The sequence below is a fragment of the Phascolarctos cinereus genome, unplaced genomic scaffold, assembly GCF_003287225.1.
Source record: "Phascolarctos cinereus isolate Bilbo 61053 unplaced genomic scaffold, phaCin_HiC Scaffold_5;HRSCAF=322, whole genome shotgun sequence".
Lineage (NCBI taxonomy): Eukaryota > Metazoa > Chordata > Mammalia > Diprotodontia > Phascolarctidae > Phascolarctos > Phascolarctos cinereus.
Window position 1 is genome coordinate 356,909,107 of NW_027555958.1, and position 17,209 is coordinate 356,926,315.

The 17,209-nt window shown below is 38.9% G+C and overlaps 1 protein-coding gene and 1 pseudogene across 1 annotated transcript in view; one reads left to right on the top strand and one right to left on the bottom strand.

Moving 5' to 3' along the window:
* Positions 1–713: 713 nt before the first annotated feature.
* TAF1A (TATA-box binding protein associated factor, RNA polymerase I subunit A) overlaps positions 714–17,209 on the top strand; it is a 35,313-nt gene continuing 18,817 nt past the window's right edge. Inside the window, exons 1-5 of the mRNA XM_020982218.2 lie at positions 714–853; positions 3,473–3,602; positions 11,828–11,997; positions 14,374–14,487; positions 15,413–15,611. Of these exons, the coding sequence (XP_020837877.1) occupies positions 3,482–3,602; positions 11,828–11,997; positions 14,374–14,487; positions 15,413–15,611 (604 nt within the window). The 5' untranslated portion in view covers positions 714–853; positions 3,473–3,481. The remainder of the gene's footprint in view (positions 854–3,472; positions 3,603–11,827; positions 11,998–14,373; positions 14,488–15,412; positions 15,612–17,209) is intronic.
* Positions 4,373–6,785, bottom strand: LOC144457983 (peptidyl-prolyl cis-trans isomerase A pseudogene; annotated as a pseudogene).

A 17,209-nucleotide genomic window follows, 5' to 3' on the forward strand; every position in this document is an offset into this window, starting at 1 on the left:
GTCTCCCTTGGGTTGCACCCTTTTTCAGGTCAGGCATGGCTCTGGTCCTAGGAGGCTTGAAACCTAAGACAGGCAAAAAGTGCTTCTCTCTGCTCGGCTCCTTCCCAAGTGTGCTCGCTTCTCAAGGTCACATACTTGTAATCAGGGAGATGATCAGTTTCCAGCCAACACTGGAAGGTGAGAATTCCTTTTTACGATTCAAGGCCAAGTAAAAGCATACACTGAGGATATATTTACATGGGCAAAATCATAACTATATACAGTCAGACTTCTTAATAGTGATTCTTGCCTCTCGGTTTATTCTTTTTCTGGCCAAAATAAAAGTGGGGCTTTCGGACTGACGAAAATGGCATTAGCTTTTCTGGCAGGATAGCTGAAACACTTGGTGCTCATGCTTCCTCTGGCATCAACAACTGCGCGCAAAGCCCAGCCGGCAAGTTCTCCAAGAACGCGAGGTCAGGGGTTATTCCACTGCCCAGCATTCCGGTTTCACCTTCCTCCTCTGACCGGGAAATCCCCTCATCCTCCGGATCGGAAGGCATGGTGAGGGGGAAATCTATTTCGGGAATGACGGTGACCAGCACCTCAGATAAAGGAAAACGACCACAACGGAGGCCGAAGGCGCCACAGACAGGAAACGGGGGAAGCGAGAGGCGGCGAAAAGCAGGATCGGAGGAAGTGACGCAAGCGCCCTCTAAGGCAACGCGCGGGTAGCGCGCATGCGCAGCCGAATCGTGCGCCGTGTGGGTTTCATTTCTGGTCGCAGACTTGTAGCTCCGGGGTTGGCTGAGCTTCCGCGGGGATTCCTCTGGGTCCTAAGGGAAGGTAGTGGGAGTCTAGAGCGGAGCTCGGGGTAAGTGTTGGAATGAGAATTCATAGATTCAGGAGCTGCAGACGGTGACTGGGCCTCGTCTCGGACGTCCCGCTCTGTTTGGGCCTGCTCATTATTATTATTATTATTATAATTTTTTACTAATGGCTCGTCACCGTTGCCTTGGGAGCTCAAGCCCGTAACCTCTCCCCTTGTTCCTTTCTCCTCCATTCCTTTTCCCTTCCCTACCTCCGGGGAGGCGAGGCTTGGTTGCCATGGCTACCGCGTAAAGGGGGAGGGAGTACGCGCTGGGGCGGGGGAGGAGGTGGTGGCCTAGGACCCTCGGCTTTGTGACTCTGAGCTGAGGAGGGGGCACTAGTGAGGTCACGGCCATCATCAATTTAGTCTCATCCCAATAACGAAACCTCTCTGTAATTGTGATTTTATGAAAACCTTGCCATACGTTTGTATAGCCCTGCAGTGATGATGATGATGATGATGATGATGATGATGATGATGATGATGATGATGGAGGATATCCACGGGGGGGGGGGTTTATAAAATACCTTTCCCATGACAACCCTCTGAGAGGCTGGTTGTGCAACTTGTCGTTATTTATGTGCCAAGCATTGTGCTAAGTGCAGGGGGATACAAAAAGGGGCAAAAGGCAGTTCCTGCCCCCAAGGAGCTTACAGTCTAATGGAGGAGACAACATACAAACAGATATTTATATACAAAGCAAACTATATACAGGATAAATAGGAAATAATGAGCCTAGAGAAAGCACCGGAATTAAGAGAGGTTGGGGAAGGCTTCCTTCCAGTAGAAGGTGAGATTTTAGTTGCGACTTATAGGAAGCCGGAGAGGATAGTAGTCAGAACTGAGGAGGAAGAGGGGTCCAGGCTTGGAAATCAGCCAGAGAAAATGCCCGGAGCCAAGAGAAGTTGAGGTCCTGAGTGTGTTTATGTACTTTGCTCGAAATTACACAGCTAGCTGGGAAAGTGTCAAGGCAGGGATTTAAAAGGTAGTATTTACAGATCCATTAGGCTTGCAAAAGGCTTTACATAGGCTATCTCATGAAATCCTCCAAACAACCTTGGAAACAGGCGCTGCGGCAGAATTCTAACTCGGGTTTCCGGACTTCCAAATCCAGTGCTCTATCCACTGTATCACTTAACTCCACACAGATGTCCAAGTCCACCACTTGTTCTGTGCTTTTAAAGAGTCAATTATAGTCGTAGTGAGAGCTGCCCTTGGGCCAAGAAGACCTGATTCAAGTCTCTGACTCTTATTGGCGGTGTGACCCTGGTCAAGTCATTTAACCACTTGGTGCTATATACAACTCTGAGTTACAAAAGTGGTGCTGACTTACCTTTGGTAGGGGGAGTTTTCTCATTTAGGAGTTCCCTGTATCAGTGAAGTGACAGGTCCAGTCCCTGTTGCTCTTTGTGCATTATCTCATTTTGACTGACAAAATGACTTACCACATTTAAAAGAAGAAACTGCAGTGCTAGAGATTAAGCCTTTGAAAATGAGGAAGTTGAATTGATTTCTAAAGGTTCATCCAACTCTAATATTCCATGAACGTATGTTATATCCTATTATAGAATACTTTGTGGTGTTCTCAGACTATTGTCTGTTTTGCCTCAACTAAATTGTTTAGAACTGTTCTCCATTAGTTCTGTCATTCCCAATAAATTATAAGCTCCTCTTATATAGCAAAATCTTAAGTAGTTGTGGATTATCTACTGTAGAAGACTCAAGTACTCACCAGCCAGATTAAGATATAATTGGAAAATATTTAGAAAAATAAATAAAAACACGGTAGAACATAGCTAGATAATGTTAATATCTGGTTTCCTGAGTCCAATATGCAGCTTCAGGGATCCTTATTGTTTTAGAGTTTAGTGGCCTCTGTTTCTGTTTGAAACTGATACCATTGTTCTCTATACATCAAACTACTAATTAGAAAATTGTGATTCTTTTTACACTTTCTCTTAACTCTGATCACTTGTTTAAACAGTTCAGGAGAATCAGCAGAGTTTTGTCACAGATTTAACAGTGAAAGGGGTTGAATAGACTGCATGAGAAAACTGAGGCCCAGAGAGCATGTGTCACACAACTGTTTATTAAAGGCACAACTACTAATTAAAGGAAATTTCACTAAGTCTAGTCTTCTGTTAACATCTATTAACTTTAGCAAGACCCTGACTGATTTACATTGTTAGACTTGTAAAACTCGTATTAGATCATAGATTTGGAGCTTGAAGGAACCTTAGAGATCATACTAGCTGAGGCAGACAGGGTTAAGTGACTTGCCCAGGGTCACACAGCTAATAAATGTCTGAGGCCAGATTTGAACTCAGGAAGGGGATACTTCCTGACTCCAGGCCCAGCACTTTATACAGTGTGCTACCTAGGTGCTTGCATACTATACATGCTTAATAAATTTTTAAAAATTGATTTATATGAACGTTACCTTCTGGTTCATTTCCACTACTCCTGACAGCTCAATTTTGTTTTAAACTAGAGGAAATTCCAGGCACGTTGAAGTGCATGCTATATTTATTAGTTTTTTAGAAAATGCTTTTGTTAATATGATATAGAAGAACTATAAATTTATGTGCAGAGTTTGTAAATATTTTTCTTCATTTGGAGTAGCTTTCAGTGATGGATGCTTTCAGTGAGGAATTGATGAGGTCTGTGGAAGAGGATGATCAAGAAAAAGCATCAGTAGGCTGTGGTCCAGAAATACATTTACCTTGGCTCTCACAGCACATCCAGAATACAGGTAAGTGGAGCTGACCTATGGGAATAATATACAGAATATGAAAAACAAATATAGGGATTTAAGCTTCCTGATTGTTTGAATTCTAGATAAATAAGAGTTACCATGTCATGAGGATTTCTTTATAAATCTTATTCTTTCACCTGAAGTGGGCCTAAATATCCTCTTAGGGCTCTTGGGAAGTATGCTTCCCTAGTATAGGGTATGATATATATGCTATATACTATATGCAGTTATCCCACATTGAGAGGTGGGGGGCTACGGGTGCGGCACCCCTGCTATCTGGAAAATCTGCTGGCCTTTGAGTTTCGTCTGTGGCTTCCACAAAACTTCCACAAAATTCCCATTTAATTTCTTATGCTGATCCGTGATATATTGAAACTGCAATGGGGAATGTTGTAAGGTAGAAAGGATAACTGTATAGTATATATTCTTAACTCTGGCTTATATATTCTGGAAAGCAAATTGGATTGGGAGTCAGGCAACACTTAGATTCTAGACCTCACTCTGCCAAATACTGTCAGTGTCTTAGCTTCGTCTATAAAATGAGGGGATTAAATTAAGTGACTTTTTTTGTGGTTGAGTTTTTATTTCATAATCATGAATTTAACTCTGTTGCCTAGCCAGAATTGTGGAAGGAATCCAAAGAGAACTGTAGCAGGTGAGAACACAAGGATTATAGGTTATGAGAGCAGTAGGAGTTTAGGGGGGCTCTTCCCAACTACAGAGGAGTGGTTTGGTGGTTAAGAAAAAAGCAAAAAAACCCAAACAACTTATGAGAGTTGTCCGCAGTCAGCAGTGGTGATCTTCTTGCTGATCTTGCCACCCCAGGAAATGAAGTACTCCATGGCTTCCATGATTTTCGTGTATTCTTTCACTTAGCCAAAGACCACATGCTTACCACCCAGCCAATCAGTCCTAGCAGTACAGATGAAAAACTGGGAGCCATTTGTGTTGGGCCCAGCATTTGCCAGGACAAGATGCCAGGACCAGTGATGAAGTTCTTATCAGAGATGGACTTGCCACCGGTGCCATTATGGCAGGTGAAGTCACCACATTGGCACATGAACCTAGGAGTAATTCTTTGAAAGCAGAACCTCTTATAACCAAATCCCTTCTCTCTGTGCTCAGAGCATGGAAACTTCTACTGTCTTTGGAATCTTGTCTGCATAGAGCTCAAAAGTAATTTGTCCAGGGGCTCATTATCAATGGTGATGTCATAGAACATTATGAGGTTGGGTATGGCCACAGATGGTCTGGGCTAGAGATGACCAGAGAAGCAGAGGTGATGAGCAAATGAAACATACCAAGGACTCCTGATGTCAGCTTCTGCAAAGCAACCAACCAGTGACTTTTCAAGGTCTCTTCCCCTCTAAAATTCTGTGGTTCTTTGGGATCTTCTTAAAAACCAAGACTACCTTTGCCATTAGATTTTATTTATATAACATGCTACATTTTAGTATATAATTTAGTGCTATCCATTTAGAGGTGATTTTTTTTTAAAGGAAATGATGCCTATTAGAGAACAAGGGATGAAAAAAACCCCTTTTTTTTGGATAAATTTTCTTTTTCTTTTTTCTTTTTTTTTGCAAGGCAATCGGGTTTAAGTGACTTGCTCAGGGCCACACAGGTAGTGAATATCATGTGTCTGAGACCAGATTTGAACTCAGGTCCTCCTGACTCCAAGGCTGGAGCTCTGTCCACCTGCACCACCTAGCTGCTCCTAAATTTTCTTATTTATTTAAAACTTAAATACAAAACAAGAAAAGGAAAAAAAAACACTGCCATGTACGCAGCAGAACATAAGAGAGGATTCAATATAAAACAATAATTTTCCATTTCAAGAAAACCTGTACAATAAATATTACACATTGTTTTCAAAGCTGTCCAGCTTTTCTTTGCTTCCTTGTAGGTTTTCTTTTGTTCTCTGCTGTATCCTTTTTACTTTATTTCTCTCCCCACCCCATCCCTACTATAAGGAAGGCTCCAATTAAGTGTGGATAAATATACATGTAGATAGATATCTATAAACATATATGTATGTGTGATATACATTCATACATATATATATATGTAAGACTGCATTATGCTTATTTCCACTTGTCATTTGTTTCTCTGAAGGTGGATAGCATCTTCATAAGTCCACGTTTTTCTATTTTTTTCTAAATCAACCAGCTCATCATTTCCTATGCACAGTAATATTCCAACCCAATCACATCCTATCTGAGAGATTGTCTATGAAAGTTTTTCCCTCAGTTTTCTGCATTCCTTCTATTCTTAACCATGTATGTTTTATTTATACAAGAAAATTTTGATTTAAAATAACTGAAATTATCCATTTTACACTTCAGCAATGCTCTCACCTAATTATATAGTTTAAGTGATACTGCTGAATTTGCTTCCTTCATGTCTTTTTTCCCCTGGTTTCTTTGTAGTTCCTGACCTTTTGTTCTTCCACATGAACTTTGTTACTATTTTTGTCTAACTCAGTAAGATAGATTTTAGTAATTTAATTGAGATGACATTGAATAAGTAGATTAATTAGGTAAGATTGTCTTTTTAAAAATTATATTGGCTTTACCTACCCATGAACAATAAATATTACATCAGTTATTTAGATCTGACTTTATATAAAAACGTGTTTTATGTTTATGTTCACATATAGTTCCTGTGTCTATTTTGGCAGGTATACTCTCAGGTATTTTATACTGTCTAGTTATTTTAAATGGTCTAAAATAATATTAAAAATAACATTTTTGTATAATCCATTCTGTCATTCTAGAGCATGACTATATGTGTTATGTCTTAATTTTGCCTGTAAGCAACACAAACTGGAATTACTGTTCTCAAGATATTTGAAATAGAATTGTTATGTTATATGCTAAATATACCTGTTGAATTATGTATACTCACAGAAGTTCTTGGAAGAAAACTTTTCTAAAAACTTCTATCCTTTGGTTTTTCTTTCTGAAGGCTCTGAAAATTATGCATTCATAATTGCAAATTGAAAATGCTCTTAACTGTGGCTTATAGTCTATTAAAACAGTTGCAGTAGTGCTTTTTCCACAAGGCAGAGTAATAGTCCACAGTAAAAGTTGAATTTGTCACATTTTCATGTATTAATTTCAGAAAGAGTCTTTTGACTGGTATTCAAGTCAATCCACCCAAATACACACAGACTCGCATGACTTCATTTTGTTTATAAATTCAAAGTTCTCTTGAGAAATATTGTCATTTCATCCATTTGGCCAACTCTATTAAGCAAAGGACAAATTATTAAATGTCTAAAGTGCTTATGAGTAACTGCTAAACTTGAAGTTATTCTTTATGTCCTATACATAGTTCTCAGCCTATTGACTGAGTGAAGAGAGTTGTCAACATTTCATGTGAGGCTTTAAAAGCCAAACAAAAGATTTTATATTTTGTATTTTATATGTTATTGTAGAGCAAAGGTATTTAATCTGGGGTCTGTGAATTTAAAAAAAGATATTTTGATAACTATTTCAATATAATTGGTTTCTTTTGTAAATATATGTATTTTGTTTTGTGCATTTAAAAACATTTTGAGAAAGGATTCTTTTTTTCTACAATTTTATTAATTTATTTTGATTTATCAACAATCACTTCCATATGCTTTTGAGTTTAAAATTTTTCTCCCCCTTCGTCCCCACCACCCTCCCCAAGACGGTGCACAATCTGATATAGGCTATACATTTACATTCCTATTAAACATATTTTCACATTAGTGAGGTTGTAAGTAAAAATTAAAACCAATAGGAGGAATCATCAGAAAGAGGAAACAAGGCTCAACAGAAGAGAAAAAAAAATAGCGATTTAACTTTCACAGTTATGATTACTGTGTGTTTTTCTCCATCCTTTTTCCCCGTTTATGCTTTTCTTTCTCCTCTCTCCCTTTCCCCCCTCACTAGTACTTTGCTTTTGACCACTGCCTCCTTCAGTCTCTCCTCCCTTTTATTATCCCCCTCTCCCCCTTCTCCTTTGCCCCTATCGATTCTTCCCTCCTTTCCATCCCCCCTCCCTTTTCTTTCCCCTTTTCTCTCCTACTGCCCATAGGGCAAGTTAGATTTCCATAGCTAACTGGTTGTGTTATTCCCTTCTTGAGCCAAATCTGATGAGAGCAAGGTTCAAACAATGCTCACTCCCCTCCCTTCTTTCCCTCTGCTGTAATAGGATTTTCTGTCTTTTCCTGTAATGTAATTTACCCTTGTCTGCCTCCTCCTGAGAAAGGATTCTTAAATTTCACCAGGTTGCCAGAGGGTTCCAACACACAAAACATAAATAACTCCTATCCTAGAGATTGTAGGGAGCCATTGGAGTTTAGGAGAGAGATCTATGCTTAAGGACAGTCATTTAAGCTGCTATGGGCAGGTGTGATTGGCGAAATATCTACTTGATATGGGAAACCAAGTATAAAGCTCTTGCAGTAGTGCAGGAAAGAGGTGATGAGTACCTGAACCAATGTGGTAGCTATTTGAGTCTGCTGAGAAGGGGTCAGATGTGGTAGGTGTTGTGGATATAAAAACAGTAACTGATTGGCTACATGAGGTGAGAAAGAATGAGAAATAAAGAAATACACTGAGGTTAGATACCCTAAAAGGTATCATTTGTCCAGAGAGCTAACTGGTAGAAGAAACAGTGATATAGCACAAGTGACATCATTATAATGTTACATGTAACCTGACCAAGTGGAGAATATAGATAACATTTTCCTGATATAGATCATGAAAGTTACAAAGAAGAAAGATTTGGTGGTGATGGGAGATTTTGCTTCTCTGAATAGCTACTAGAAAAACCACTAAAAGTGGAAAATCTGTTAAATTTCCTATTCTCTTGCAAAAAGTAGGGGAAACAACAAAGAGAATAGATATTTTGGACCTAATTCTGACCAACCAGGAAGAACAGATTGCAGATGTGGAAGTGACACAGGAAGAAAGTGATGCATCTCAGGGTTTATGATAGATGAGGAAGAGAATACCAAACCTAGTTAGATATGTGCTTTAGACATTAGGGGAGCAGATTTCAAAAATCTAGAGAATAATAGATGTAATCTCATTGTCTGTGATTTTAAAAATAAAAATGGCCTGAGGAAAATGGAAAGCACTGGGAGGCAGATGACTACTTGTCAGGTCTTAGTAGTGTTGTTTTTTGGATTAGAGATTAGAATAGATGAATGTATTGTTACCCCAAAATTAAATTCCGACAATAAAATCTCCAGAATCATCAGAGATACTAATGTGGAAGAAGAAGAGGAAGACACATCTAAAAAGACGGTTAAATGTATAGGATGCTGAGCTCAGAATTTAAAAGGACATCTCTGAAAAATTTAAGGAAGGTGAATAAATGAGTTAAAATACAAGAGGTTGACACAGATTTTTTTTTTAGAATGATGTCAGGAATATCAGAGTTCAGATAAAGCTGATGCTCCCAAAATGTTTTAAGCGCAATAATGACCTTTCAAGGTTATGTGTTGGGCAAGCTGAACAAGGCAGGTATAGGCTTACTTCTTGGAACAGATGGTGTTAATGTTAAAAAATGAGACAGATGGCAGAAAGACTCCACTGTTTTGCTTCTGTCTTTTCCTTCAAGGAGAATGATCTTCAGACTGGAAAGGGTAGGAGAAATGTGATTAAGAGGGAATTGGAGCCAAAGATAGTTGAGGAGATTGTAAGAATGCCTGGCTGCAATAACTGAGCTTGTCACTTGGTCCAGGAAAATAACATTCTGTGGTACTGAAGAAAATGCCAATGAGATCAGCAGTGTGTTATCAGTAATCTTTGTAGATTCATATGGAATGGTGCTAGAAGACTGGAAATCTTCAGTTTTCAACAAGGACAAAAAAATGGATTCTACAAACAGTGGACTGATGGATATATCTGATATGTATCCACCCTGACCCAGAGGCGTTTTAGAAAGGAACCATAAATTTATGATTTGTAAACACTTAGAAAGGAAATAAGTGATCACTATTAGCATATAGCATGAGTTCACTTAGAACAGGTCATGCCAGTTGCAATCTTATTTTCTTGATAGAATTGGTAGGTAATTCTGTAGCATGTCTTAGTAGGTCTTAGTTTCATCAACATTTGATAAAATCTTTCCTGTAGAAATTCAGTAGGTAACGTAGTAAAACAGGGATGAATCTTGTGTTGGTGTATCTCTTGAAAACAGTCTTTGTTTTTAACTAGATACCTCTTGTTTTACATCATGGTCATTTCCTGATACTCGGTCTTTACTTTTGAACCCCACCTTATAACAATGAAAAACAGTTAAACAAAAAAAACCAGCCAAGCAGCATATGCTTCTAAGAACAGGGAAATGTGTTTCATCATCTGTTCTCTGTGGTCAGCATTGGTTATTGCCATTAATCTTAATTCAAACACTTGTTAGTGTTTTTATTTATGTTATTGTCATTGTTTAAATTGTTTTAGTTCTATTTTTAAAAATCTGCATCAATTCATGTAAGTCTTTCTATGTTTCTCTGAATTCCTCACCTTTGTCATTTATATTACATTTATTTATCACAGTTTCTGGGGCAGCTAAGTGGCACAATGGATTGAGCACTGGCCCTGGATTCAGAAGGATCTGAGTTCAAATGTGGCCTCAGGCACATAACGTTTACTAGCTGTATGACCCTGGGCAAGTCACTTAACCCCATTGCCTAGCCCCCCCCAAAAAATTTATCACAGTTTGTTCAGTGATTCCTCCAGTCAGTGGGAACCTATTTTGCTTCTAGTTTTTTGCAATCACAAAAAGCATTGTTTGCAATATATTTGCAAAAATATGTTGGTGTATATTGGACTTTTATTGATATCTCTAACCTCTTTGGGGCATGTGCCTAGTAAAGAATCATAGGGTCAAAGAGTATAAACAATTCAGCTTCAGAATCACAGAATTTTTGAGTTGGAAGGGACCTCGGCATTCATCTAGTTCAACCCATACCTAAAAAGGAGTCTCCAGAGTAGAATGTGGTTGAGAAAGGGATTTCCAGTCTCTGCCCCAACACATCTAATGCGGTGAAAGCCCCTCCCTTCCAAGGCAGCACATTCGGCAATTGGTAGGAAGCTTCTTTTTTTTTTGACTATAACCCTAGACTTGCCTCTTGGCACCCTTTGCCCTTCCTTCTCTTCTCCAGGCTAAACACCCCCCAGTTTCAATTATTTTTTATGGGGTATGGATTCTGTCTACCCTCTGGATGCTCTCCAGCTTGTCAATGTCTTTTTAAAACCATGGTGACCAAAATTAATCATAATGTTCCAGATATCATCTGACCAAGGCATACTGCAGAAGGACAATTAATTTTTCTAATTAAGATTTCTAATTATTTTATTAGTAGTTCTAAAAGTTAAGTCTCTGGCTGCCACATCGTACTGCTAATTCGTTTTGAACTTAGAATCCATTAAAATCCCAGATGTTTTTAGGACAAACTGCTAACCAATTTTACCTTCCCATCCTGTACTTGTGAAATAGATTTTTAGAAACTCAAATGTAAGACACTACTTTTATGCCTCTTCAATTTCATCTTATTAGGTTTAGTCCAATGTGCCCACCATGCCTCAGGATACAGTAGATTGCTTCTCTTTGGAGGGCTTCTGGCAGAAAGCTGGATATCCAGTTGCCGAGAATGTTTTCAGGATTGGGTTTAACTAGATGACCCCTGAGGTTCTTCTCCATTCTGAAATTTTGTGACTGCAAAGCAGGCCTCAGTCACCAGCTTTGACAGGGACTCGAGGTAACTTAGCATTCTGTACGGGCATACCCTTCCTAATGACATTAATTGAAGCAAGTATCTTATTGTCTGCTAAAGCACAAGGCCCTGACTAGGTCCTTGCTGGAAGTCAGGAGAGCTGATTCTAGTCCTGCCCCTGGGATTAACTGTGTGATTTTGTACAAGTCACTTCATTCCTGGGAAGCTTAGTTTCCTCATCTGTGAAATGGGATGGGGGGTAGGACAAAATCATTCCAGGTCTAACTTTCTTTGATTCTGTGGTTGTGTCACAAAACCACAGTGTTATAGATGGGTAACTGGCTGAATTATGTTATACCAGTGTTTCCATACCTGAGAGGGGTGTTCTTTTTTTAAAGTATTAATGATGTTATTATGAAATAATGTTGGTCTAGGCAGCCTTATGCAGGGAATAGCTATACTGGCAAATTTAGTTATTTCTTGTGCTCTGTGGTGACTGTCTGCTTAATTTTATTTTTTACAGTGAGTCATGGCCATAAGGGGATAAATTTTGCTCAGACGACAAGTATTTGTTTAAATTTCATACAAGAAGCCCTGCTGAAGCACCAATGGCAGCAAGCCTCAGAGTTTCTGCAGTGTTATTTCCAGGCCTTGGAGGACTTTAACAGCCAGAAACGGCAGGTGGCCCTGCAGGCAAGTGTGCTAAGGATGGGAATGGGGAAGAGCCTGAGGGGTTCTTCATCCTTGCCTTCATTGAGGAATAATTTTCTCAGGATTCAAGATTTTTAATCAAGATGTCTTTGTTATATTTTAAAGAGTATTTTAAGTAGAAGCAGCTTCAGCTGAAGGTTGTGTGCATGGGTGAGGGGAAGATTTATTTCCCTCCATATTTTCTGTGTTTCTAATGAAGTGGAATTTAAAAAAAGTAATAAAGTGGTTTGAATGCACAATTTTAAAGTTAGCAAATAATCATGATTACTCTTCATTTGATTTTATAGGTTTCTGTTTCCTTTGGCTATCGTTAATAAAATAATCAGTTATTTGTTTACTTGCAAAATGAATCTATGTCACCTTGATCAAATTACTTCACCTCACCAAGCTGCAATTTCTCTCACAAAAGAGTATTTGGACTAGAAAATCTCTAAGGTTTAGTTCTAAAATTCTTTGATTCTGTGCCTTTTTCTAGTGAAATAAACATTAGCATATGAATTATGAAGAATTCACATTTAGATTATGTCAAGTAAAAAGACACATGTGGCAAATGTGGTGGGATGATTCTTGACTCTTTCTTCTACCTCTGCCTTTATTCAGTCAGTTGTCGCATCTTGGGGATTCTACCTCCACAGCATCTCTCAAATCTTTTTCTCCACCCAGGTGGCCCCCACCCTGGTTCAAACCCTCATCTCCTCTTACTTGGCTCATTGCAACAGTCATCTAATTGGCTTTCAACTTCTTTTTCTCCAGTCCATTCTCCACATAACTGCCGAAATTATCTTCCTAAAGTACAAATGTGACTACGTCACTCCCCGTCTCTGGAAACTTAATTGGCTCCCTATTTCATCTAGAACAAAAAACAAAAACTCTTCTGTGTGGCATTTAAAGCCCCTATAATTTGGCTGTAGCTTGCTTTTCTAGGTTTATTATTGCACATTATTGCACTTTATGTTTCATCCAAACCAGTGTCCAGGTGTCCCGTGGGTAAGACATTCCATTTCCTGTTTGTGTGCCAAGCTGTCATCTATGGCTGGGAGGCACCTTCTCCTCACCTCTGCTCCTTAGAATCCTACCTTCCTTTAAGATTCAGCTAATGTGCTATCTCTTCTAGGAAGCCTTTCCTGATCCCAAGGGTTGTTAGTGCTCACTCTTTCCTCATACTATCTATCATGTATACACTTATCCATTTACATGTTGTATCCCTGCGTTAAAATGTAAGCTCTTTGAGGACAGGGATTGTTTGTCATTTTGTCTTTGCATCCCCTCACCAGGATAGTTCCTTGTAGACAATATGTGTTTATAAAATGCTTGTTGGATTGGGTTGGATTGGGTTTTTTGAGAGAGGAAAGAAGAAACATCTATTAAGTGCTTACTATTTTCAGAACACTTTGATAAGTGCTGAGAATACAAACTGGAAATCAGGACAGTCCATGTTCTCATGGAGCTAACATTCTAATGGGGAGAAATAGCACATAAAGGAGGTTTCAGCTGTGAGTTGGATGGAAAAGTCCATGGACCTTAGGGTCCATGATAATGATAATGAATTTAAATTTATAGTAAGATTGATTTTAAATTTAAGCAAATTTTAGCTTAATATAAGAAAAAAATCTTCCTAATTAGGACTCTCAAAAAATAAAATAGTCTGTCATAATGTACTGAGTTCCCAGTGAGCAAATAGAGGTGAGACAACCACTTGTCAGGAATGTTATAGGGAAGGTTCATGCCCTGGGAAGGAGCTCAGAATTGATCTCAAGTCTATGTTATTTCCCAATTGGTGATTTAAATAAAAATTTCAATTAAATCTTCCTTGGAGTGAACATTATATAGTTATATTAAATCAGAGAAAGAAAAGGGAAAAAAAGGAAAAGAAGGGGGCAGCTAGGTGGCACAGTGGATAGAGCACCGGCCCTGAAGTCAGGACGACCTGAGTTCAAATTCGGCCTCAGACCAAACACTTGACACTTACTAGCTGTGTGACCCTGGGCAAGTCGCTTAACCCTAGTTGCCTTAAAAAAAAAAAGGCAAAAGAAGAAAGCCCACCAGAAGGGAGAACTCTTATGCCTAAATGTTGGTGGCAAAGGAATAATATAAAATCAAGTTTAACTAAGTGAAGAGATTTTTTTTTGGTCTTGTGGTACCTTTTGCTGATAACTTTCCAAATTAAAATATAGTTTACTTTTTATTTTCCACATGCCTTATCCACTCTAGATGAAGTTACTAGTTTAGTGCTTTGTCAAGTTTTTATTAAGTAAACAGTGGGGTTTAATAATAGTTTTTTTTTCAGGTAGAAATAAAAACTGGAAGGAATTTAACATTTTGATTCTTATTTTTTTTCTTATTCTTTTAACTTGACAGAATATTTGGAAACTGGGCAGTGCAATTTTATATCATCATCCTAAGAGCAGTGTTGAAACCTTCAGTGCCTTTGCTGACCGGATGAAAAATATTGGTGTCCAAAATTATTTAAAGGTAAGGAAGGGCCTGCTTTGTAGGATCATAGGTTTAGAGTTAGAAGGGAGCTTAGAAGCCATCTAGTATACCCCCTCATTTTACAGATGAGGAAACTGAGGCTCACAGAGCAGAGGTTAAGTCACTTGGCCAAGGTCCCACAGGTAGTAAGTGTGATAAACAGAATTTGAACCCAGGTCTTTCTGACTTTCAAGTGCAGTACTCTACCCCCTGCACCATGCTGATAATTGGGTAGTGGGGAATTGATATCCCAGTGATGATGAAAAATTGATAAGAGGGGATAGGAAAGGACAAAAGTACCCCTAAATGAATAAGGGGGTGTTTCATGAAGATTGGCTACATAGCATCTACCCACCTCATTGTTTCTTTGGTTCTCTACACTGTACTTTCATATTCTCTGGCTTTTTCTAGCCCTTGAGTGTTTTCAAAAGGAAAATACTAAGACTCCTTTGTTTGAATTTCTCCCAGTTTTCCAGAGAACTGTCTCAAAGGGAGTTTGTGAAGCCTGTACCAGCAGAATGCAACCTCTGATAGGGTCTGCCAGGTTAGAAAGCTTCAAGTATGGGCTTAGTAGCTAGCTGTTTGTGTAGCTATGTACCAGCCTAGCTATATTTCTTGACATCAGGGACCCCGTGTCTCAATCTCTTTAATATATTCCTTTAGTTCCTGTGGCTCATTTTGGTCCAGTCTTGTGATTTCTTGATGTAGGGAATTCCCAGGGAAGAGATTCTTGCATGAAAGCAAATTCTGGAATTGAGTGTTACCTCAGAGGAACTGAAAGATTATATGACTTGCTGGGGTCATACAGTCAGTATATGTCAGATGTAGGACTTGTATCCATGTATTCCTGACTCTGAGGCCACTGTTCTTCTCCTGCCTCTCCTATTCGGAATCCCCTGACCCAGGTTGTTTTTATCTGTTGCAGATCTCCCTACAACATGCATTATACCTTCTGCATAAGGGAATGGTTGAGGAGGCTTACAGGAACCTAAACCAGGCAGAGAGCTGGAGATATGGTGAAATGTCTGCTTCCCAAGAAAAATTAATTAAACTTATCCAGGCCTACAGAGGGCTTTTGGACTATTATACGTGGTCTAAAAAGAGGACTGAACTGTCCAAATTTGGTGAGTGAATTTCAGGCTTTACCTTATGATATCTAGGAGTGGAAAGAATGTTATGAGATTATATTGTTCATCTCTAGATTTCATTTGTGTATTGCAGAGAAGGAAAACCTCCAGCAAAGGAAACTTCAGAATTTCCTTTGATACAGTTTTTAGTGTCTCAAAACCCTTCTAGACAGGAAGCTTCATGGGCATCCATAAAATGGTCAGTTATTTTATGGTCATTGCCATTTAAAAAATTCAACTGCCATTAATAGTTGTTTTGTCATTTACTTAGTAGTGACTTGTGGGTGTGGATTGTCCTTTGTGCACGTTTTTATGAAGTCCATTTTACTCATTTTGTAAGACTAATCCATGTAAATAGTACTAGGTAGATTCTCTCAAACCCAACTGATTCTCCTGTGAATCATGTGAATCAATAGCCATGCTATTGAACTAACATTTCCATTTTAATTTTAAGTGTGAATGTACCCATTTTCTACAATTGCTGGCATGTGAAACATATCTCAACTTCCCAACTCCCCTATTACTGACTGTCATGCCCTCAAGCTTCTAGGTTTATATTCTTTGGAATTATTTTGATTTTAGTTTTGAATCCACTGTTGCCTATCAGTCAGTCCTCATGACAATCATTTTCTTCAAAGCCTCCTGCTATTCCTGATCTGCTGATCTTCAGCCCCTGAATAGTTCCCACCATCTGATTTGTCTACTGCCACTAAAGAAAGTCATGAAATCCAGCTGATTTCACTTACTGTAAACTTACAGTGCATAACTGTAGCTGAGTCTTCATTGCTATTTGGAAGTCCTTCCGTTGAATTAATATTGATTCCTTATCTCTTTTTTCCTGGAGTGACTTTTAACATTTTTCTTTTGTCCTCTAACTCCCAAGCATACCTCTTACCGACAGAGCAAATGGCTTAATTTTTTACTGGGCAGATCGTAGCCACCTGACAGGAGCTCCTTCAACTCCTGAGTCAAAATCCCAGAATTTCATAGTTGGAAGGCATCTCAGTGGCCATCTAACACAACCTACACCTGAAAAAGAATCCCCTGTACAGTATACTTGATAAGTAAATATTTATCCTTTGCTTGAAGACCCTCCCCACCAGTGAATGGAGATTTGGTATTTCTTGAGGTGTCCTGTTGCACTTTTAGATAGCTCTTACTTTTAGGAAGTTTTTACTTACATCAAACCTAAATTTGTCTCTTTGCATCTTCTACTCATTTCTCCTAGTTCTGCCCTCTGAGACCAAAGAGATAAATCTGATCTCTTTTCCACATGATAGACCTTCACATACTTGGAAGAGAAGATGCTCCCCCAGCCTCAAACCGTTCCAACTCTTCTTCAGGCTAACTACTCCTCAGTTTTTTCAAGTGATCTTCATTTTGTTTACCCTTGAGATCTTTCACTGTCCTGTTTATCTCCTAGATACTTTCTGGCTTATTAATGTTTTTCCTAAATGATGGCACCTAAACTGAACACAACACTTCACCTGTGGTCCGATGAAAGCATAGTACCTCAGGATTGTCACCTCCCTATTCCTGGAAGCTGTGTCACACTATTAACTCATTAAGCTTATGGTCCATTAAAACCCCCACAT